The sequence below is a fragment of the Furipterus horrens genome, unplaced genomic scaffold, assembly GCF_987537825.1.
Source record: "Furipterus horrens unplaced genomic scaffold, mFurHor1.1.pri manual_scaffold_17, whole genome shotgun sequence".
Taxonomy (NCBI): domain Eukaryota; kingdom Metazoa; phylum Chordata; class Mammalia; order Chiroptera; family Furipteridae; genus Furipterus; species Furipterus horrens.
Window position 1 is genome coordinate 106,756,630 of NW_028327187.1, and position 22,930 is coordinate 106,779,559.

The 22,930-nt window shown below is 40.0% G+C and overlaps 1 protein-coding gene across 3 annotated transcripts in view; it reads right to left on the minus strand.

Moving 5' to 3' along the window:
- Nucleotides 1–22,930, minus strand: part of PHEX (phosphate regulating endopeptidase X-linked) — a 164,226-nt gene that overhangs the window by 121,315 nt on the left and 19,981 nt on the right. For all 3 annotated transcript variants that reach the window (XM_090264399.1, XM_090264398.1, XM_090264400.1), the window contains exons 4-6: nt 7,713–7,799; nt 6,427–6,653; nt 2,023–2,091 (exon numbers count right to left, since the gene is read on the minus strand). In XM_090264399.1, the coding sequence (XP_090120525.1) occupies nt 2,023–2,091; nt 6,427–6,653; nt 7,713–7,799 (383 nt within the window). The remainder of the gene's footprint in view (nt 1–2,022; nt 2,092–6,426; nt 6,654–7,712; nt 7,800–22,930) is intronic.

Here is a 22,930-nt window from a genome sequence, read left to right on the forward strand (position 1 = left end):
TCACCACCTCAGGGGAAAAAAAAGAAGGAAGAGATAAGAGAAATGATGAAACACAACTGAGCAAATAGCAAATATAGAATTTGCTCCCTGCATGTTCATAAACCCATCTTCGTGATATTCATATGTCATTGGAGGGGAGAGCCTTATTTTGTGGGAATTGAGGAATCTCATTGGTGGTCACCTGTCCTTTCAGATATACTTGTAACAACTCTATATACTAAGCATTAAATAATCTCAGCTATAGCAATAAGATTTCCTGACATACAGCTTGATTCTGTAAGCTATTCTTACTATGTTTATGACCTTGGGATGTATACAGTGCTTGGCATATAGCAGGCCCTTAAAGAATACTTGTTGAATCAGTAAGCAACTTTTGCAAATACGCTTAATTAGAAACAATGCTTTGCAATTCCCAGTTCGATTTTAAAAATATTTAATAAGTCTGTATATATGCAAGATGTCTTGCTAGGTATTCTGTGCATATGGGGGGTGGGGTACAGATGAAAAATTAAATAATGTTTAAGTCTGATTTCCCAGTGTGTGATCTGGTTCTCAGTATGCGAGGGAGATAAACATGTAATTACTAACTATAACATTAGAAAGACCAAAATAATTTCCTTAATAAAGACGTTGAGTGCTTGAAAACTCAAGAGCTGGAGAAGAATTACAGCCTAGAGAAGTCAGGGACATGGTGTTTGAAGAAGACAGGTTCAGGAGCAGTGAGGAGACCTATGAGCTGCAGGAGCTGCCTTTGTTAGGGGAAGAATAAACGCATGATACAGCAAAGGCAGTCTGGGATCAGGTCACGAAGAGGCCTTGCACTCCCCTGAGGTATTTAGATCCTAACTTGTGAGCAAAAACATGATGGGTGCTGCTCTTTGAGAAGAGATTTTATCAGGTGGTACTATGGAGACAATGAAAGGAATGAAGGGAATGAAGGAAGGAGGTAACAAAAGGCCATCTTCTACAATCAAGCCCAGAGTTACAAAGGACCTGACTGACCCAGGGCAGTAAGAATAGAGAGGGACCAGGTGGAAGAGAGATTCTGAAGGTAGAATCCACAGGACTTGACTGATCAGTTATAAAGGGAGATGATTTCAAGCCCAGTTGCTGATAGGGTGGTGACCCCAGCACAAACAGAGGTACCCCCAGACTGACAAAAGTTCATCCCATCCACTTTCAAGAAGAAACACTTGCCAACCTTCTCTGATGATTGCCCTCAGCCAAAATTGCCTTCCTGCCCTCCAGAGCCTTCTAGGGTTTAGTATCAGCAAAGGAACAAACTTGTGTTGTGAACCAGCACTTCCCAGTCTAAGTTCCTGCATTCCCAGGCTGGGCCAGAAACCAGAGATCTCCCTGACCAAGGGGACCCCGCTGCCTGAGGCTCCTTTGGAAGTGCAACGAAGTTTCCAAAATGAATTCAAAGTGTCAGGAAAGAACCAGCTATAATCTAATACAAATCTGGGTTTCCAAGTCACCCAAGAAGTCTAACCTGATTGATCCCATCTGGTTCTCACTAATCTGGGTTACCTGTTAAGAACACAGATTCCTGAGTCCCACTTCAAGTTTACTAAAGCAGACTCTCCAGGGCTGTGGCCCAAGAATCGACATTTAATAGAAGCTTCCCAGGTGATTCTTAAGCAGTACAATGTGAAAATCATTGGTTGACTAGGTATCTCTCCCCAAACATTACTTCTGTAATGTGCAGCGAGCTCTCTGCACTTCTGAGGAATGGCTGCCAGCTCATTTCTTGGTTACTTCATCATCTGGGAGTGCTTTCTCCCCAGCTTGATCATGAGGGCACAGAGCACGGGCACTTGTACAGCCTTGATGCCCAGACTTCCAGAATACAGGGAGTGCCACTTACCTGTGTAAATAAGAGGCCTTTGCTTCCTGCATTGGGAATATGGTTATCAAATAGCCACATTGCTCATTTCCAGTAAAGAGTCAGGAATTCGCGAAGACTTTATGAACCCAACAACAGCCTGATGAGGTGCAGAGTTCAATATGAGTAAAACTTACAGACTTGGCTTCTGTGCTATTATCGAGGTAGTCTTCCCTCACAGCTAGGGAGAGCGTTGCCTGGTCCAGCTGTTGAAATAAAAACAAAGTATTTTGCTTGCACTGTAAATTCTTATGTACCATGTTAACAAGAGCCATGAGATCTGCATCCCAGTCATATTTTGAACTTGTGTTACCATTACAAAAACAATTCACTACACTCAGAGCTACATGTAAATACACACTTCAGCAACGATAGATATAAAGTATAAGAGACCTGCCTCTGCTTCCCCAATTCATGGTTTCTAACCCTTTGAATGTTCTCTCAATACTAAATAGCATCAAAGCTTTTTTAAAATTATTATTCTATTAGAGTTCTCCCAGTTTTCCCCTATTGGTTTCCCCTGCCCCGCCCACCCCCTACTCCTACAGTCAGTCCCCACCCTGTCCATGGGTCATTTATACCTGTTCCTTGACTAGACCCTTCCCCTTCTTTTCCCTATTATCTCCCTCCCCACCTTCCCCATTCCCTCTGGTCACTGTCAGTCTGTTCCTTGTTTGGCCTGTGCTCTATTTTGCTCATTTGTTTGTTTTGTTCATTAGGTTCCTGCTATAAGTGAGATCATATGGTATTTGTCTCTCACTGCCTGGCTTATTTCACTGAGCATGATACTCTCTAGTTCCATCCCTGCTGTCACAAAGGATAGGAGCTCCTTCTTTCTTTCTACTGTGTAGTATTCCATTGTGTAAATGTACCACAGTTTTTTGATCCACTCATTTACTGATAAATAGTAGCAAAGCTTTTTGAGTGGGAATAGGTCTTAGAGATTCTCTGGTTTTCCCTTTTATTTGATGGGTGGAGAAACAAAAGCAAGAGGAGTGATGTGACTCTTCCAAGTTAACATGGCTGGGAAGAGCTCAGAGGAGAATCATCATCTCCTGTCACCAGATCCAGTACTCCTCTCACTGCAGTATTTTGCAAAATGCCAACCTGGATGGAATTGATTAATGAGATTGTCCACTTCCCCATCCCTAAAACACTGTGCTGCATTGATTTATTTCATTTGAAAGTAATCAAATGCTAATTTTGAGAAATCTTAGCAAACTTTAGAATCCTCTCTGGAAAGCTTAGGATAGGTGATAAAAATACAAATAATAGACAACAAAATAACTAGAAGTTTTATGGAAGAGTATAGCATCATTTCATGAATTAAGACGTTCAGCACTTTAAAGGCAATCAAAGGGAAGAAGATAGTTCTTTCAAAGAATGTGCTAGAACAACTGGACATCCATATGTGAAAAAAATGAACCTCTACCCACAGCTCCAAACCTTGTACAAAAATTAATTCAAAATGGATCACAGACCTAAATGTAAAATCTAAAAACTATAGTATTTCCAGCACAGAGCATAAGAGAAAATCTTGTGACCTGAGGTTAGACAAAGCGTTCTTAGACATGACACCAAAATCATAATCCACAAAATAAAAAATAAACTGGACTTCATCAACATTAAAAACTTTTGCTCTGAGAGGGTGGTCAAATAAAAAAAAAAAAAAAAACTTGCTCTGAGAAAGAGAATGAAAACACAAGCTATAGACAGGGAGAAACTATTTGAAAAAAATCACATACAGGATGGGGCAAAAGTAGGTTTACAGTCATTCATATGAAAAATCATATAATAATTAATAAATAATAATACAAGAATAAACTGTTTCATGTACTCACAACCGTAAACCTATTGTACTTTTTCTCCATCCTGTATATAACAAAGGATTTACATGCAGAATATATAAAGAGCCCTCAAAATTCAACAACCCAAGAAAACAACAACCCAATTTAAAAGTGGGCAAAAGATCTGAACAGACACTTCACGCATGAAGATACGCAGACAGAAAATAGGCGCATGAATAGATGCTCTACATCACTGGTCATTATGAAGATATAAATTCAATCAACAGTAAAGCACAACTACCCGTCTATTACAATGGGGGGGAAAGATAACACCAAGAGCTAGTGAGGATGCAGAAAAACTGGATCACTCAGACTGTGGGTGGAAATGCACAACAGCAGAGCCACTTTGGAAACCAACTGACGGTTTCTTGTAAAGTTAAACATACACTTACACAGGACTCAGCAATCCCACGCCTAGGTATTCACCCAAGAGAAAGGTAAACTTACGCCCACACAAAAACCTGCATGTAACTTGATTCATAATTGCCAAAAACTGGCTACAACCCAAATGTTCTTCAACTGGTGAATGCATAAACAAACTGTGATACACAATGGAATACTACTTGGCCATGAAAAGGAACACACTACTCATACATGACATAACAGGGAAGTTTTTACCACATTCTGGAAAAAACAAAACTACAGGACAGAGAATAGGGTTTGGGGGGTGGGGAAACTGGTTGACTACAAAGGGGCAACACAAGCTAATTTTGGCAGGGTGATGGAACTGTTCTGTTTCTTGATTAGGGTGGTGATGCCTGCATTTGTCAAAACTTATAGTATACACATGCACCAAAAAAACTGAATTTAACCACATAGGAAGTTAAAAATGAAATTTTAAAAAGATCTTTCTCTAAATCTATCATCTATTTTTCTTGAATATTAACAACTGCCTAAAAACTAAATAAAGTGGATCCCAACAGCAGCTTTTCTAATTTAAATCTGATTCATACTTTAAAAGTTAAGTCAAATTAATAGGCTATAAAATCTAAATAGCAAATCAAAAAATTAGTAGCATCTTAATAAAAACTGGATCCCATATTCCCATATCATTAGTCTATACAATGTTAGATCACTTGGATCTACCTCTACTTTCTCATTCCTCTAATATAATCTCAAATATTTTCGTTTTTAATACTTAAAATCTGTGTAGGGTCATAGTTTTCCATGAAAATCCCCTTCATATGCAACAAATTCTACAAAGGCCAAGTTAAGAGTTAGCAATGTTATGAAAAATTCAAGGAAAAAATATTGCTTTTGTTTCAAAAGAAAAAAGATGTTTTCATAACAGCCATTTTGTCTTTGTGTGTTACTAAAATCCTCAAATTATAGTGTTCAATCTTTTTCTCTAATTGGTCCAAAACCCCAAGTCACAAACCAGCCTGGCTTCATCATAATGCAATTCCCAATCTACCACCATTTCTTCTGAAAACTAAGAAAGCCAGAACCACAAAACACAATATTATGATTAAGATGCTTTGGCTTTCAATTAGATTTGGACCAGTTGGAGAATCTTTTGATCTTCGGTCTCATAGGAAAGGAAACTGTGTAGACAATATTAAGAAAGCCTACGCTTCCCTCTGATGAAATGAAGTTTAATCCACTTATTATAAAAGTCTTAATGATTCAAATGAAGTTACCAGACCTTTCTTAAACCTTCAGATTGTTATGGTTTCTAGGGAACATTTTAAATACACCAAACAGATTGAATATGGTCTGTCAACTAAATCTCATTAGAAACATACAACGTCTTGAGGCAAAAGACTTTCTCAAGAGGCCAACATTAGGACAATGTGTTATTTGAGTTTTTAAAAATCTTTGCATCTGAATATTGCAAGTTAAAAATAAAATATGTGTTTAGGAAATCCAACACACTGAACTGAAATATGAATTTTTTTCTCCAACTGCAATAAACCTCCGGTTAGGAGAAAAACTAGAAATACAAAAAGAAACATCTGACAAATTATGATATAGGAAAAGGAAAAACAAAGAGATTAGAAAAACTTCATTTCCAAAGGAGTCTCTCCTTGTCATCCTTATGGGTTTTGCTATGAGTCAGACAAATACAGTCCACTGAGTGATGATGACTTTAAGTCACTGTTTCAGTAACACACATATTCAAGTCCTTTACTGTCCCTTAGATCCTCATTCTTATTGTCTCTTTACATAAAATAAACCCAAACACACATAACAAGGTATGGTTTTGGGCATCAACTTCTGTTGTCTCCTGTATGTTTCTGCCATTTAAGCCTGTGACAAATCCTGTGCCATCTCACCATAGGGGAAAAGGAAGTCTAAGTACATCGAGGGAGGAGAATTTGAGGTAAGGGAGACTTCTTATAGGGCAAAAAAAGGATCTCCTAGGCAGCCAAAGAAGTTAGAGCTTCTCCTCAGCAGAGGGACCAGTCAATGTCCCTAGAAAGTGGCAGGGTCTGAAAGGGAGTGAGAGGCCCCGGGCCCCAGCAGCAGAAAAGCACACTTGAAGGGGCAACAAAGGCTGGAATAGTGGGTTCGTTTTCAGAAACAGATAACTGATGATTGGACGGTCTCCCAGAACACAAGAGGAAGGCTGAGAAATGGGGCAACCAGGAAGCAGGGACAAGCCAAGACTGGTTCAATTTCCCACTAAAAGGTGGGTGGGAGCTCAGAGTCAGCAATGACTAAACCAACAAGATTACCGAGTCCTCACTATACCTTCAAGATGTGTTCATTGGAAGCCTTGTCATCAGGGGACACATACAAACGGATGAACACAGAATTGCTGTATTGACCACGAAATGTTGCGAGTGTATGCAGCAGGCTGAACTTTCTCTCTGACCACAGCCCTTCAGAACCAATATTGGACTCGAGCACAGGCCAGCGAAAAGGTGAATGCCGCAGGATGTGTAGCAATGGCTTGGCATCTGCTTTTTCAATCGCTTCTGAAAGGAAGCAAATGTGAAGGGAGAGTTAGAATTGCAAACTGGATCACCAAACTAGAATACGAGGGTATCTTCTCAAGAGAAAATTCCGGTAAGGCCCCAACTTAACATTTCAGCTGTTACAGAGAGGTGATAAGACTGAGCATAAACAGAGATGGAGCCACCTATGAGTCACACTGCAATGTAACTATCTAAACCCAGTGTTCTAGCCAGGAGAGCTGACTAGGGAACCTGCTGGATATTCCCTACAATAAAAGATGGGCCCACTACACTGACCCCAGGCAATGAGCGATGTTAGGCTGGTAATACTCTGTAAGACTAAGGAACAACCCTAGCTAAAGGAAACAGCTCAAAAAAAAAATTCACTCCCCAATAAAGGTGAATTCATGCTTCAGATTCTTTTCTCATCTTTTACTGTCCTGTTCTAGCTAACCAAATAACACCCCAAAGCCTAAACAAGTTAACACAGAGGCACTGGCTTCTTCCTGCAATGGCCTTGAGAAAGCAGACCAGGTAAAATGACAAACGTCTCTTTTAACTCCGATAAGACCCAAGATACTGATAAATGCATAAGACACCCAACAAAAATGACTATTAGGCTGGTGGAGAAGCAGAAGGAACCTGGCCTGCCTGGGAATCTGGATTTCTCTAGGATTCTCTAGGCCCTGGTAGGTCATTAGGGGACATAGTAACACTCCCAGGTGCCCTCCCTCCCAGGCTCCTTCTCAGACCACACCTTGTCTCTGGATTCTGGCTTCTGCACCACATACAGTGGGGTTTGTCCTTCTGACCCTACCCAAGTTTCTCATGCAGTAGCTGATACTTAAAGAAGCCAAACCATAGAAATAGAACTGTTTTCTCCACCAAGCCAGCAAGAGAACATTAAGACAGAGTTAGTCAAAATCCAGTTTTTGAGAGTTGCTCCTTCCTTTAAACAAAACCTTTAAACATTAATAGCATTCTTAGTTCTCATCCTCCTTAAACAATATCTTGAAACATTAAGAGAACTCTGAAGAATAAGGGTGGTAAATATTTTATTTATGTTTCTTTATTACTCACTCTCATTCATGCAAGATGAATAAAGGATTTTGGCTTTCTGGATGGCTTCGGTGTCCCGCCTTCTACTGATCGATTTCTCCAGAAGTGCTAGGAAGGTTAAGAAAGGATTCATTAGCATCCACCCACATGCAGTGCTGAGTTGGAGAGCATTTGATAATCACAGTCTCGGCCTCCAGAAAATGACATGTAAAGACAGGAAACCCTAGAAAAGACACAACTATAAAAGATATGCATACAGCAGAACCAATTCCAAGTTGCTTGAAGTTCAAATAAAAACAATTTAACATTCTTTTCTCAAAGGTTCTCCTAACTCAAAGAAACCAAAAGTTCAATTTCCAACTGAGACTGGACCTTCTGCAGGGGTTAATGTTTTCTGCCACCTACACAAAAGGAAACAGAATTCATTTATTCAATATCCAAAAATAACTGAATTCTTTTCCTTGTTTCTGCATGGAGTAATAGTCTCAACGGAGGCAATTTCAGCAGGGTTGGGTTTCTTAAGATTTCTTCACAGCCCAGCCTCCCAGGAAGGTCACCTGGAAGAAATTTCCCATTAGAAGTTTTATTCAATGTTGTATAAACACTCTGTGGATATGGAAGAAGTTGTTTAGACAGGAAATGGAGAGGGGAGACTGGAAAGCCTACCCAAATTGCCTGAAAACTTTGCCATTTACACATTCGAAGTCCTGACCATTTAAATGAGGCCATGTGTATAAAATGGTTGCCAGCATAGACATAAGCCTGCCTGGAAAATGATTTCTATTTATAAAAATCACTGGTGCTATTGTTTGAATGTGGAAAATGACAGCTATCACTACTTCATTAAATAAGGCAAGAGGAAAGCCAAGATGCAATGAAAACCCCCCCCCCAAAAAAAAGACCACCTTGGTTATACTTGAGAGTACTGATTTACCAACACGAAGCCAAAATGAAGTATCGCTATGCAGCACCATGGCACCACATCCATCGAGCTATGTCTGTTGTTGTCAAGGCATTTGGGGTTATTTCTGAAACAACCTAGCAGCCTCCAAATGATGGTACAACAGATGCTCCTACAGTACTCCGAATAGCTTCAAAACACAATGTACAGTGCTAATCAAATTAAGAAATAATTACATAGTCTATGAAGAGGAATCGACTTGTAAACTAGAAGTTCTGTATTTCAAAAAAAAAAAAAATGGAATCTAGACTCCTGTCCAGCTTTTAAAGGCACCTATACATCAAACAAGTCCACGTAACTCGATAGATTCAAATAGAATAAATTGAGCAAGAGGCAGGCATTTTCTATTATTTAAACTTGTACGGCGCTTCTTTCTTGAGTAGTAAACAAATAAAAGCAGGATAAGTAACTGCAAGGATAAAGAAAGTTTCTTTTTTAAAGAACAGAAAGCTCTATAACTAGACCCATATATATTTCTATTCATATCAGATCATGTGTCTTTCTGCCATATTGCTTCTACAGTCATTGATTGGATTGTTGGGGAGACATATTTGGAAGTACATGATCCAAATTTTTGATAACATTCCAATGCTCTAAACATTCCACAGGCTGCAAACATGAAGGCCCTGAGGACCGAAAACTGGCCACGGCAGCAAGACAACTCAAAGTATTAAATATCTACCTGCTTGGACACCAAGGCACTCTGTATCACAAGGAGGAAAAGAGGACAGCCTATGCTAAGTAGGGTAATCCCAAAATGCTAATAACCATGCTAAATATCAACAATTTGTGTATGTCAAAATTCTAGTTTCTGTACCAGAATTTCACTTTCGAAACAAATTCAGGTACCGCAGGTTATTTGTCTTACCCTTTCCCTTGTCCTCTTTTTCTCTTCATACCCACGCAGGCAGGAGAGCATTGATATGCAGACAGTGATGTGGCAATCAGTTGGCAGCATCCATTTTATGTACCTCTGTATTTGAATTAGTGGAAAGAGAAATAAAATCTAGTGTAGGGAGTCATTAATGAGCAGAAAACAAAGCCTGCCTATCAAAGGCAATTACTCAGGTTATTAAAATGTCCCTGAAGGGCAGAGATGGGCTCACAGGTGACCCATACAAGGGCATTCCTATCATAACCCGTGTTGTTTCATGAAAGAGTTCTCATTCCTCTCCCCACCCCACATCCAGCTGTTCCGAACCATGTTACAACAGAAAAAGAAAACTCCAGTTCATAAAAACCTGTAGTGCACAAATCTCAGACTTTAAAATAGATTTCAAAGTGCTCTGGTCATCAAGTTTGAACATTACATATATTATGTAAGTAGTTTTTCTCATTATGCCCAATCAAATACAATTTTTTAAAGGCAATGTAATAGGCATGTCAAGGGGATAAGCTTTCAAAGAACACAGACACAAGTTTCAAGCTGCAGCTTGCTGATGCTTTCCAGCTGCAACTGGGGGAAATTATTTAATCTCAGCCTCAGTTTCTTCATCTGTAAGTGTGGATAATAACGGTGCCTACCTCCCAGAGTGGTGGTGAGCATCACACATTTTAATGCACAGAAAGTCCCAATTTCAATGCCTGGACACATGATAAGTGATCCATCGATGGTAGCTTACACAGGTTTACAGACTGAGTCAGCCATACCCCAACTGTAACGTAATTAAGCTGATGTCTAGCACTTCCTCCATAAATGGTTTTTTCCTCCACCTTTCTTTGGATATTGCAGCCAAAGGCCTTATGCTAACCCAAGACACTGACACTCCGTATGTAGGATGACCCCACAAACTGGACCTGCCCTAGCCACCTCAGCACTTCCTCTGTTTTCACAATAGAGGCAATGCTTCATGAAGAGAGAGATTTTGCAGTCAGGGTTAACCTCGGAAATATTTTGTTCCTCCTGGAAACAAGGCATTTTCTTTTTTATGTAAACTTTCTCAATGAAATCACAGAAAAATACACTGATCATAATTTGCAGGATTTTTCACAAAGTAAACACCCACGTAACCAAAATTATGACCAGAAGCCCCTTGGGCTCCCCTTCAGCCACTAACTCCAATCAAGACAACCAACATCCTCTTCTGTGAAGTGCTTACTCGAGTCTATTTGCCATATTTCTATTGGTAATCTACCTTTTATTGACTTGTAGAAGTTATTTATATACGAGGTCTGTCCAGAAGGTATCCAGCCATGTAATATAAAAAATAGAGACATTTACTGAAGAAGATATAAGATACAAGAAACACTGTAAAAGGTGATTTTAGTTTTGCCAAAAGCCAGAAGTCACAGGGCACCAAATCTGAGCTGTAGCGGGGCTGAGTCATCTGGATGATTAGATGTTTCACAAAAAACTCTACACGAGACATGACACGTGAGTGGGCATGTTGTCATAATGAAGCTGCCATTCACCAGTTGCCTATAGCTGTAGCCTTCTGAATAATCCAAATAGTTTCTGCCAAGGAATGTTCAAGAGCTGATGCAGATTCTTTGCTCTACTCGCTCAGTCATTTTGCATGCAACAGCCACACAGTACACATGCTCATTCAGTGGCATCTAGCAACCCTATGGACCAGTACAGTAGTCTCATTGTTTACGCATGTGCATTCCAGTCCACTCTCCTTGGCTGCCAGGTTACATTGATGCCGTGAAAACCATTCTTCTTAGATTAACAATGGCTGGACTTATCCCAGACAGACCTCGTATTCTTTATACAAGTCCTCTGTTGGATATTTGTGTTGCAAAATCTCCCATTCCATACACTTCGTTTTCTTAATGGTATTATGTGATGAACTGAAATTCTTTATTTTAATGTAGCCCAATTTGCCCATTTATTTTCCATCTATGGTTAGCATATTTTGTGTCTTATTTAAGAAATCTCTGCTTGCCCTGAGATCATGAAGACATTCCCTTATGTTTTCCCCTAGAATCCTTGTTTTTTCACATTTATATCTACAGTCCACGTAAAAAAAATTTTTTTTCCAATGGTGTGGACAGCCATGCTTTTGTAACACAAGCCTGACCTCACAGGGGATGTATTATGTGCAAATTTTAATAAAGAAGGTAGTTTTGGTCACTGGGCCTCAAATATTATCACCAGAAATACTTTTGGTGCATAAAATTGGCATTAACAATGGCTACTTTCTATTAGATCAAGTACTGTTTGGGGTGGGCGCTGGGTCACGTTCACCTTTGAACACTCAGGGCCTAATCTTTGTCCTGCCTGATGCTCAATGCACATGTGCTGAGTTGAATTACTTACAAGAGAGTTACTCAACACACTGAAAAGGAACTGTGAGAAGTTGGACTGACTTTCTTTATTATTTCTTTCTATAATAAGCAATGTCCTGCTTATGCTAACATTCACAATCTCATTTTCTCACATTTCAGTCCCTGTGTCATACAATGAAACCCAAGACACCATCTGTTTCATTAACAACAGTTTTTTAGATACAGTACCTAAGTTTCATTTTACCAATGGGTCTCAGCTTAATCACCCGCTCCTACTTCTCTGCTAGGCTGGGAGCAGGGGACTCTTAGTATGTGACTTCCTGAAGCACAGAAGCCAGATAGGACTATCAATTCTATTCACTCAATTCACTTTTCCTGCTCAGACAGGCCTTTAATTTAGAGCTCTGGAATAGGAAGAGAATTCTCAAGAGAGAAAGAGATTCCTGAGGACTTGGCACTTGCCTGATAAGTCAAGAGCTCAGACAGATGTTTGAAGATTCTGCAACATATAGGACCTTCCCACTATTACTGTTTTCCAAAACACCACATGCACATTGCCTTGGCCAGTGTGGCTCAGTTCGTTAGAGCACCGTCCCATAACAGAAAGATTGCGGGTTTGATTCCAGGTCAGGGCACATACCTAAGTTGTGGCTGGCACATACGAGAGGCAACCAACTGATGCTTCTCTTTTGCATCAGTGTTTCTCTTCCTTCTTCTCTAAAATCAATGAACAAATGTCCTTAGGTGAAGATTTAAAAACAAAAAACAAAACCCTTCACATGCACAAAGTTTTAGGCATTTGAGTAAACACCTACCAAGAACCTCAGTGTTGAGCTGATGCCATTTAAACAAGATGTCTTGAGAGCACAGAATTCTTTCAATACACGCTCCTTTGTGTTCTTACTCTGACCCTGCACTTCTATGTACCTGTTCTAAAGGGAATCCTTTGGCTACTTGCTGAGAGACAATAAACGCTGTAGCTGCTTGCCTCATCTGCTTAACAGAAACAGTAATTGCATCTAAAATCTTCACATCAAATGTCATCAAGGTGAATTCTCAATTTCACGTACATTGTGCCATCATTTCTCCCTTAACAATCAGCAAGAGTTTCCTCTTAATTCTAGTGAGAGAAAGAACACACAAAAATAACAACCTTGGAAAACCAAATCTACATTTCCAGGAAAGGTGTGCCCTTCCACACCTACATACTGAACAGAATATTCTCTAGACATATATATTTTTTAAACCTATCATATCATGGCCTGGCCTCTCCTTTGGTGGTACTTAAAAACCACCTTCAGATGGTCCACGGTTGAATGTCGCCTGTAATCATACTATTTTTAGTCCTTGTTGATTTTCCAGGCTACAGACTTCAATTTGGTTTCCAAGCTCCTTAGTTTATTTACCATACTGAAAAATTTCAGTTTCCTAGCTCACACTGCATGAGTATTAAACTCATATGCAGTTAAACCTACAGATTCTAAATATGCTTGCAAAGCCCGTTGTTATTCTCATTGAATAAAATTCAAGTTAACTAAGTCATGGTCTGTGGACTCCATAACCCTCATGTTTTCACATGAATTGTGTGACACTCGACTCTGCAGTTCCTGGGCCCCATAGCTGGTCAAGCATGGGATTAACTGAGTCTGTTTGACATACTGAAAATATAATAAAAGCTGATATTTCTCATTCTTCTGAAAAATTCCTACCTAAGTATAAGGAGAGAAACTGTCAGAATTATTTCCTCTGTTCATTTTTTATGACCACCTTATAAATGATAATTGTTGGTTGGCATCAGTTTAAGAAAAAGGGGCAGAGATTATTTTAGGAGAATCAAAACCCTCTAACTTATCAATCTAAATCATAGGTTACCAAATAACATAAAAATACCCCACTTTTAACACAAAAGGCCTCTTTGTCCATAATAAAATCAATTTTATAAAACTTTTGGACAGTACAAAATTCTAATAGAAGGTAATTTTTATTATCTTCACTTATAAGAGAAGTTATAAGGATTAAACTTATCAAGGTTACACTACAAAATAATTTAAATTAAATTTTAACATTACTCTTTGATAGCATAGCATTACAATGAATCTGCCAATACGATATTTTAACTCATAAAATTAGCCTTCCTACTTAATTTGTATCTTAGCAGATAATTCAAAGTAAGGCCTGTGCTGAACTTAAAGTCATTAAAATCCACCTTCAGTTCTTTTCCTATAATAAAAACCCTAATTACATTTTTTTCCTGCCTCCTATTACTACCATCTTAACATTAAGGAAAATGCCATATATGGTTATATACTCCCTGCAGTGGTCCTTCCTGAGCAGTCCTCAGACATCCAAGGACCAAGGGTGACAGCATTCATTTATTTAAGTACCTGCTCTGAGCCAGGTGTATGACCTCAATTAATCCCTGACCAACCATAACAGGCATGTATTATTAACCCCACTCTATAGGTGAGAAACTTGTAAGAACTTATCCAAGGAAACTCAGCTAGAAAAGGTTAGAGTTTGGATTTGGACCCAGGTCTGTAACCCCTGTTGAGTCCATGAGCGGGCAGCCAGTAAAATTCCACAAGTCGTTTTCCTGTGTGAGAACTAGGCCCGTAAGCAGCTGACCCAGAGGCAGCACTGCCCTCATGGACTTCCTTGACAGATCTCTCAATCGTAACTGAAATGCCTTCCCTAGTTACATAAGAGACGTGTTTTCTGAAGTGGTGGAGTGATTCTGTGCTGAGCCATCTAACCCCTTTGTCCTGTCACCCTATTTGTGACCATAGACACAGCCCCCTGAAGCACCTAGCTAGAGATAGGAAGCCTGGGAAGCTTAGAGCAGAACAGTCAGCTGGTCCCTAACACTGGACTTCACATTATGATCAGTGGTTCCCAAACTTGAGCTGCGGCATCAGTAGCATCAAAAGGGCTTTTCCGCCAGAGTATCTGATTCAATAGATCTGGGAGGGGCCCAAAATTTGCATTTTAATGAATTCCTATGTAATGCCAATGCTGCAAGTAGAGGGAACACACTTGGAGAACCCCTACTTTAAACCTACAGTACTCACCAGCCCTTTTGTCTCCATCTTTATTCAAGTGTAATTGACAGTTACCACCAGTTCTTCATGCCTGTGATCCCAGGACAGGTTACCAGCCCAGATTCCCTCCTTCCCATTCTCCATCCAAAAGGAGCCTTTGTCTTTTCTTTGCTGCTTTCACTCTGCTGCTCCGTTTCTTCAAGGATAGCACTGCTTTGTTTTAGTCTGGAACACGCTCTTTACACTGACCCATTCAGGTCTAAGTTAGTGAGTGCGTCAGTTCTGCAAAACCAGCTTCAAAAAGTTCCCTTCTTTTTTGTTGAGTTTATTGGGGTGACATCGGTTCATAGCATTATATAGGTTTCAGGTGTACAACTCTATAATACATCATCTGTATAATTACATTGCGTGCTCACCACCCAAACTCTAATCTCCTTCTGTCACCATGTATTTGACCCCCTTTACCCTCTTCATCCTCCCCCCACCCGCCGTCCCTTTTGGTAAGCATCATACTGTTGTCTGTGTCTATGATTTTGGTTGGTTGGTTTAGTTCAATTGTTGCTTTCAAAAATGATGAAATATTGCCATGCGTGACAACATGGGTGGATCTTGAGAGTATCATACGGGGTGAAATAAGTCAGATGGAAAAGGACAAGAACCATATGATTTCACTCATATGTGGGATATAAAAAAGTTTATCTTCCTAAAAATGCAACGGGGGTTTGAGAAGACAGTCCATTCATTGGTCCAAGAGGGGGAAAGCTCAGCACTATGCCAGGAAGCCTTCCAAAGTGAAGAAACAACAACAACACAGGGCAGCTATTTCCAACTGCAACTGACACCACGCCCTGTGCGGGGGGAGAATGGGATAAATACCGCTTCCCTAAAACCCTACAAAATCTGAGCTCCAGACTTCACCATCCTTCCCCTCATCTGTGACAGCGGCGTCAAAATACTGTAAACATAGGTTTAAAAAGCCACTTCCCAACTAACCCATCTTCACTCCCACCTTCCACGAGGAGGTGAGAGCAGCACAGGTTCTATTCTTGGCTGTTCACACCGCAGTGTGTGGTCGAGGGAGGCTGTCCCTCTAAAATTGACCTTCTGACAGAGAGGGATTAGGAGCTGGACTTTCTTTCCTACTCTATCCAGAATCCTCTCTTCCAGGAGAGCGAAAGCAACAGCACCGTGGACACAAGTGGAAGTCCCAAAGGCGGAAAAGGGCTGGTGAGCTGAAAACTCACTTCCGTGCCCACTGACTGCTGCTGCGGCTTCTATAATGGCTTCTGCTGGATGACTGGGGCTGCTTTTGACACAGCACCTTTCTAAGTTCAATGACCCCTCATTGTGGGGAGAAAAGAGAGAAAAAGGATACACAGTAATGCTTGGGGGTTTCTGCAACAAGGAGGACAAACTCTACCTTTGTCTGGCTCCCAAGCTAGAAATCAGAACAGCAGGGTGAGGCCTTCTGAACTGGTCTCCATATACAGTATCAACTCCTCCCTCTAAACCATTTCCCACATGCAGCCAGTGTTCTATGGAAAAACACATCACTCACCAAGCCCCTAGTCATGACATTTACAAATGGCTTCCCATTGCCCAAGGACAGAGGCTAAAATCTTTACATGACCTACAAGGTCTGCATGCTCTGGGCCCCCCTTTCTTTTCAGTTTGTCTCTTCTACCTTTTCCCTTATAACTCTGAGCTCCAATCACACTGGCCTCTTGGGTTTCCTCAAAGGCACCAGAACCTCCTCTCATGTAGCTCTTTCCGCCTGGGTTAAAATGGGAGACATTTGAAATGTAAAACCCATAATCTGTGGGGGACAAATTATATGGCTGCCCTGGTCTGGGCAAGTCACATAATTTCCTTGACCTTCGCTTCCTCGGATATAGGGCAAAGACAGAAATAAACAATGATGGCCGACATCACAGGATTAAAGCAAGTGACCAAAGAGAAAACAAATAATTTGCTAAAGGAATAAAATTAGTAAAAAAACAAACAAACAAAAAAAAAGATTTGGGCCTTGGGGAAGTGGATTTCTGAATTCAGAGTAAAAAGCCGGTGGTAGAAGCAGTTCAATTTGTAACTTAATTTAAATGACTCTACAAGAAGTCTCTGCTCAGTGATACAGGCAAACTGTGCGAACACCAGCACATATTTGTGTGTGTGCATGCATGCGTGCATACACGTGCACTTCTCTCTCTCATAAATATAAGCTCCCATGTTTATCTTAATTGTTGATGAATATAAAATTACCTTCTCATTTCATAAAAGGTCCATGCATGTTTTTAAAAGTATCTCTCATTGTGTAAATATCAATACCAATGAGGTTTTCCAAACAAACATATCTTGTTTGTGACAAGCTATTACCTAACAGGCATATAATTAATTTTCCCATTATGGGTAGTGCCTTTTTTACATGGCACATTCTCTTGACACTTTAAAGCAAATAATCCTTCATTACTAATTCATTAACCATCCACACAGATGCTATTAATCACAATGAATTAATGTAATATTAATGGGTAGGTTATTAATCTGCAATCACATGCATATTTTCTAATAAATTCAAGTTTTTTGAGGAGGAGGGCAAGGCAAAATGAAATGAACAAATCTTGCAGAAAATAAATTAAGAGGAGAAATATCTCTCCTTGTATTATAAGACATGACATACAAAATTCGTTTCTTTTTATCCTAAGAAATCGTTGTATTTACCCAATACAATGACATTTAAATGTATGGGTCTTGCTCAAAATAATATGAATGGAGGAAAAACCAAACTGCATGCACTCTGGGAAGGTACTGAATTTCTTCAGTGATATAACGTATCCTTAGATGTAGTAAGGCCTGGGTACTCTATGTGTGATCCCCAGAACGGTAGTGTGGGCATCACCTGAGAACTTGCTAGAAATGCAGGCTCTCAGGTCCTTTCTCAGACCTACTGAATCAGAAGCTGCATTTTAACAAGGTCCCCAGGTTATTCGTATACACTTTAAATGTTGGGAAGAACAGCATTAAAGTACAGCTTTATAGCTGCAAATTAGAGTAAAAGAAGGAAGTGGGGGGTGTTGCTTATATACCATTGGACATTAAAGCCTAGGTATGCTGCCCTGGCTGGTGTGTCTCAGTGGATTGAGCACCAGCATGTGAACCAAAGGGTCACCAGTTTGATTTCCTGTCAAGGCACATGCCTGGGTTGCGGGCCGGGTCCCCAGTTGGGGGCTTGTGAGAGGCAACCACACATTGATATTTCTCTCCCTCTCTTGCCCCCTTCCCCTCTCTCTAAAGAAATAAATAAATTATTTTTTAAAAGCCTAGGTATGATGAGGAGGGACCATCACACAAATCTCACTGAAATTCTTTAAAGCACATAAAGAAGGTGGATGTGACAAACAATTGAGGAGACTTGATTATTGGAAATACAATTTACATACCATATTTCATCAATTCTAAGAAGCACATTTTCCACATATGAACATCTATGGAATTGGAATCCATCTTAAAACAGTCAGCCAGGCATAGACATGATGTAGTGACCATGGCCTGCCCATGCATGAACTTGATCTAGCAGTTCTTACAGTTAGCACCTCAAGTGAATTGGTTGCATGGTCAGTAAACTGTCGCTTAAAATATCTGCAGAAAGATTTCACTACAATTTGGCAATGAAATGAAAACTTACTGCATGTCCAAAAAGGCAGTCTTGGAGAAAAATCCCTGAAACTATTGGGAACACTTTAATCACTGCTGTTGTTGAGGAAAAGAGGACAGTAGGATTTTGTGAGAAAAAAAGCACTGATGATTTAAAATCAAAAAAGACTGAACAACTTTTAGGAATACTTCAACCAATCTCTTTTGCTTGCATTTTCCATTTTAGTTATTTTATTATAGATGATAAAATTAATGTCTAAGTCTAAAAGAACCCTTTCAATGAAGATAAAAGTAAAATCTCAAAAAAAATCTCAAGTGATACAAAAGTATTACGTAATAGCTTAGTCTTTATCAGCACACAAGAAATAATGGTACATCTTATAGTCGACAGTATTTTTGATTTGATGAAATATGGTATTGACTTAATTAAGGTTATGGCTGACTCAGCGGTGTTCGTGTGTTCTCTGGCTTAAATTTTAAGTCAAATCCAGTTAACCAAGAAAACTGTGTGTATCTCTAGTGTTACCACTACAGAAGACCAAGTATTTTTTTATTCTGGGTAATAATGTGTCTGGAATATTAAAGCTGTGTTTGGATTTAAATAAGAGAAGACAGTGTAAAAATTATTCCAAACAACTCCAAAAGCATTTTAAGGACAACGGAACCTCCGGGTGAGATGAGACGTTTGAGTTCCTGAATATCAGGTTTCACATCCAGGTCTCAGGGGCAGAAACACAAGTTTGGCCTAGTGGGAAGGTAGTGTGAGGTCTCTGGCAAGAGCAGCTTCGTAGGCGTCCTGCCACACCGTGGGCTGTGCAGCCTTCAGACCTCAGCCAGAGCCACAATTGCCTCCTTTCCTCACCCAGCACTTCCCACGCATTCCCCACTAGACATGTTCCATTCTGGCAATGACCTGCAGTTTTCAAACCCCAACTTCCTCTTCTCCGCAGCTCAGAGGTTCCCGACAGACACGAACACCTTTGCCCTTAATTAAAATAATAGAATTTCATATCTTAATTTACTTATACTAGAGTGTATCCAGACCAGTGTGTAGATCAAGGGGGGGGGGGGGGGAGAAATCTTTTCCTTTCTTACATTATCCTGGGACCTGGTGAAAATGCTGGGAAATGTAAATTGAGAAAACGGAATAAATTAGCTAGGGCCATTACCTGGCATTCTTTAATGTCAACTAGAAAAGCCTATTGCCAGAGTAGTTATTTTGAATGATTCTCATTTCAGAGAACTCACGGAATCTTCTCCAACGGATAGTGGCTACAGGTCTCTACTAGATTAGTTTTGGCATTTGCCCTTGAACAGATTCCCAACCTTGACTGACTATCAGAATTACCTGGAGGAGGTGGTTGTTCAAAATCCAGAAGTCCAGGCCACACCACACCCCTGACCAATTACATCAGAACCTCTGAGGATGAGACCCAGGCATCTTTGTTGTTAAAACTCCCCAGTGAGTCCAACATGCAGCCAAGGTTAAGAAGCACTGCTCTAGAACTGCCCTGTCCAGTCCAGAAGCCAGGTGTCACACTGGGGCTATCACGTGCTTGAAATGTGACTGCTCCACGTGGGGATGTGTTGCAAGTATGAGTACTGGATTTCAGAGACTTAGTAAAAAAAAAAAAAGAATGTAAAATGCCTTGTGAAACAGTTTTTCATATTGATTGTGTGAAATAGCAATATTTTGGATATGCTGCATTAGATAAAATAAATAAATTCACCTGTTTCCTTTTAACTTTTTAAATGTGGCTATTAAAAAATATGTAAAATTACATGTAATTTGCATGTGTGACTCACACTACATTTCTATTGGACAACACTGCTCTGGAAGGTGCCTCTCTAGATCACTAGTTGTGTGAATATAGGTGAGTTGTTTAACTTCTTTAAGCCTCGGCTTCCACAACTGTAAAACGGGATAAGTCATCTTCCCAGTTTTCAAGGTCTTTGCCAAGCACTAAGAGTCTACCCATGTGAATTCTAACCCTAGCTCCATTACCTATTTGCTGCGTGACCTTGGGCTGGTTACTGTACTGCTCAGTGCCTTTATTTCCTCTTTTGCAAATTGGTATGAGTTCAATTTAAAGAGATAAACAAATAATAACTAAAGGTATTATTAAATAAGGTCATTTCTATAGCGTGCCTGCCCTGTTAGGCTCTACTCTGTGCGATGCACTCATTTATGAATTTTCTTTGAAATCTGCTAAAAGCTCACTTCACAGCAATGAGTAGAAATGCCTCCATTATAAGTAAATGGGGGGAGAAATGGGGATTTTGCCACATTGTAAAGATGCTTGACCCGTTCGCAACTTTAAGTTGCATTTGAAAATTTCTCCGAATTGAAGGTGCAACCACAGCTGAAACCATCTCATTGTGGACTTTGAAAGTACAAGGATAAATCTGTCAATTCAGTCTGGTCATGCATTTTCGTATGCAACCAACTGTTTAATCTTTCTAATGCCCGAGATTTACCATTGACCAATCAGGAGTATAGTAAAGGTAAGGAACTGACCCATTTCTCTAAGATGCAGGTTTCAATTCAAGTCCCAAGAAGTATGAAATTTGGATGACCCTTGGAAGTTCCTGCAAAAATCCCATATTCTCAGCTTCATCATTATTCTAGCTTCTGGTAACCAACAGCAGGAATACATGAGGACTTGAAGGAGCCTCAGGAATTGTTGTCACCAAAGCTCACTGTGGATTTACCTATGAACTGTTACCACCAAAGCCAGCTAGGATTTTTCTTCCCTTTCCAAACAGTCCTCCTCTTTCAGGGAGTGATTTTTCAAAAATAGGCAACCCTTGTACTAGACTTATCGGGGTGATTACTTCATAAGGTATATAAATGTCCAATTGTTATGCTACATACATGAAACTAATATAATTTTGTGTGTCAACTGTAATTGAAAAATAAAGTTTAAAAATATGCAACCATTCTGAACAACTGCACAGTAAAATAACACTTATACACATCAACCATGCAAAATGGGGCCTGGGTGGAGGCAGGCTGAGAAGTAGGAGTTCGTCTCTCTCGGGATGCACATATCCTGCATCATTAGTCATGCCAAAGAACTTATATTTAGTCAAAGAATCTAAATTTAGTTGACAATCTTCTAAAGTAAAATGTGTCTTTCTCCCCATGACATTCAAGCTAACTAGCAGGAAACTTTTCATAACATGTTGCAATATTTACACTACAATAATGCCCCCTCATCTACTTTCCCACTCCTTTTCTTCAGTCAATATTCTGACGCATAGCATTTCCAGGCTGTCACTCCACTTCTCAGAAACTTCAGCATTCCCCATTGCAAGTCAAAATCTCAGGAATGGACATCGGCATTCTTCATCCGCCCATCTCACTCCTGCCATCTCTCGCCAACAGCCCTGGTCATTCCTTCCTTCCAACAAAGCCAACTTACATTGCTACAGTCTTCTCCTTGGAACTTCACTCACAGAACCTCTGGTTTTATAATCCCTGCCTTGCATCTACCCTTCCAAGTTCAACCAAGAGTCCCTGTCTTCAAGAACAGATCGTGAACAAGCTCTTTCATATACCATATAACATGTACTTATGAATAAAGACCCATCAGTAGATGAGTGGATCAAAAAACTGTGGTACACTTACACAATGGAATACTGTGCAGCAGAAAGAGAGGAGGAACGCCTACCATTTGCGACAACATGGATGGAACTAGAGGGAAGTATGCTTAGCGAAATAAGCCAGGCAACGAAAGACACATACCATATGATCTCACCTAATACAGGAAACTAATGAACGAAACAAATGAGCAAAACTGAACCAGAGGCATGTACACAAGGAAGAGACTGACAGTGACCAGAGGGGAGGGGAGGAGCAAAGAAGCGGGGTAAGTAGGGGAAGGGTCTAGTTAAGGAACTAGTATAAATGACCCATGGAAATGGACAACGGGGTGGAGATTGACTGGGAGAAGGGGTGGGCTGGGTTGGGGGGAGCAATGGGGGAAAAATGGGACAAGTGTAACAGGAAAACAATAAATAAATCAAATTTTTTTAAAAAGACTCTACATGGTATATAACTATTTTCAATCATTTGCACTGTTTGCAAATATTTGTAATTAACACCACAGCAAAAGCTGTACCATCTCTAGCTGGGCAGTGACCTTTTAACTCCGTGTTTTCATGATAGGTATATGGCAACACTTAGTAATTTAATCTATAAATATATTTATTCCATGATTTAAGTAATCCCATAAAGCCGATAGTTAATCAGGTCAAGCCTTGGCACTGGCACAAATCTCCAAACACAAATCTTTGGTTCCATCTAATATCCTTATAAACACAAATTAACTGTCAGTAATGTGCCCATTATCCAG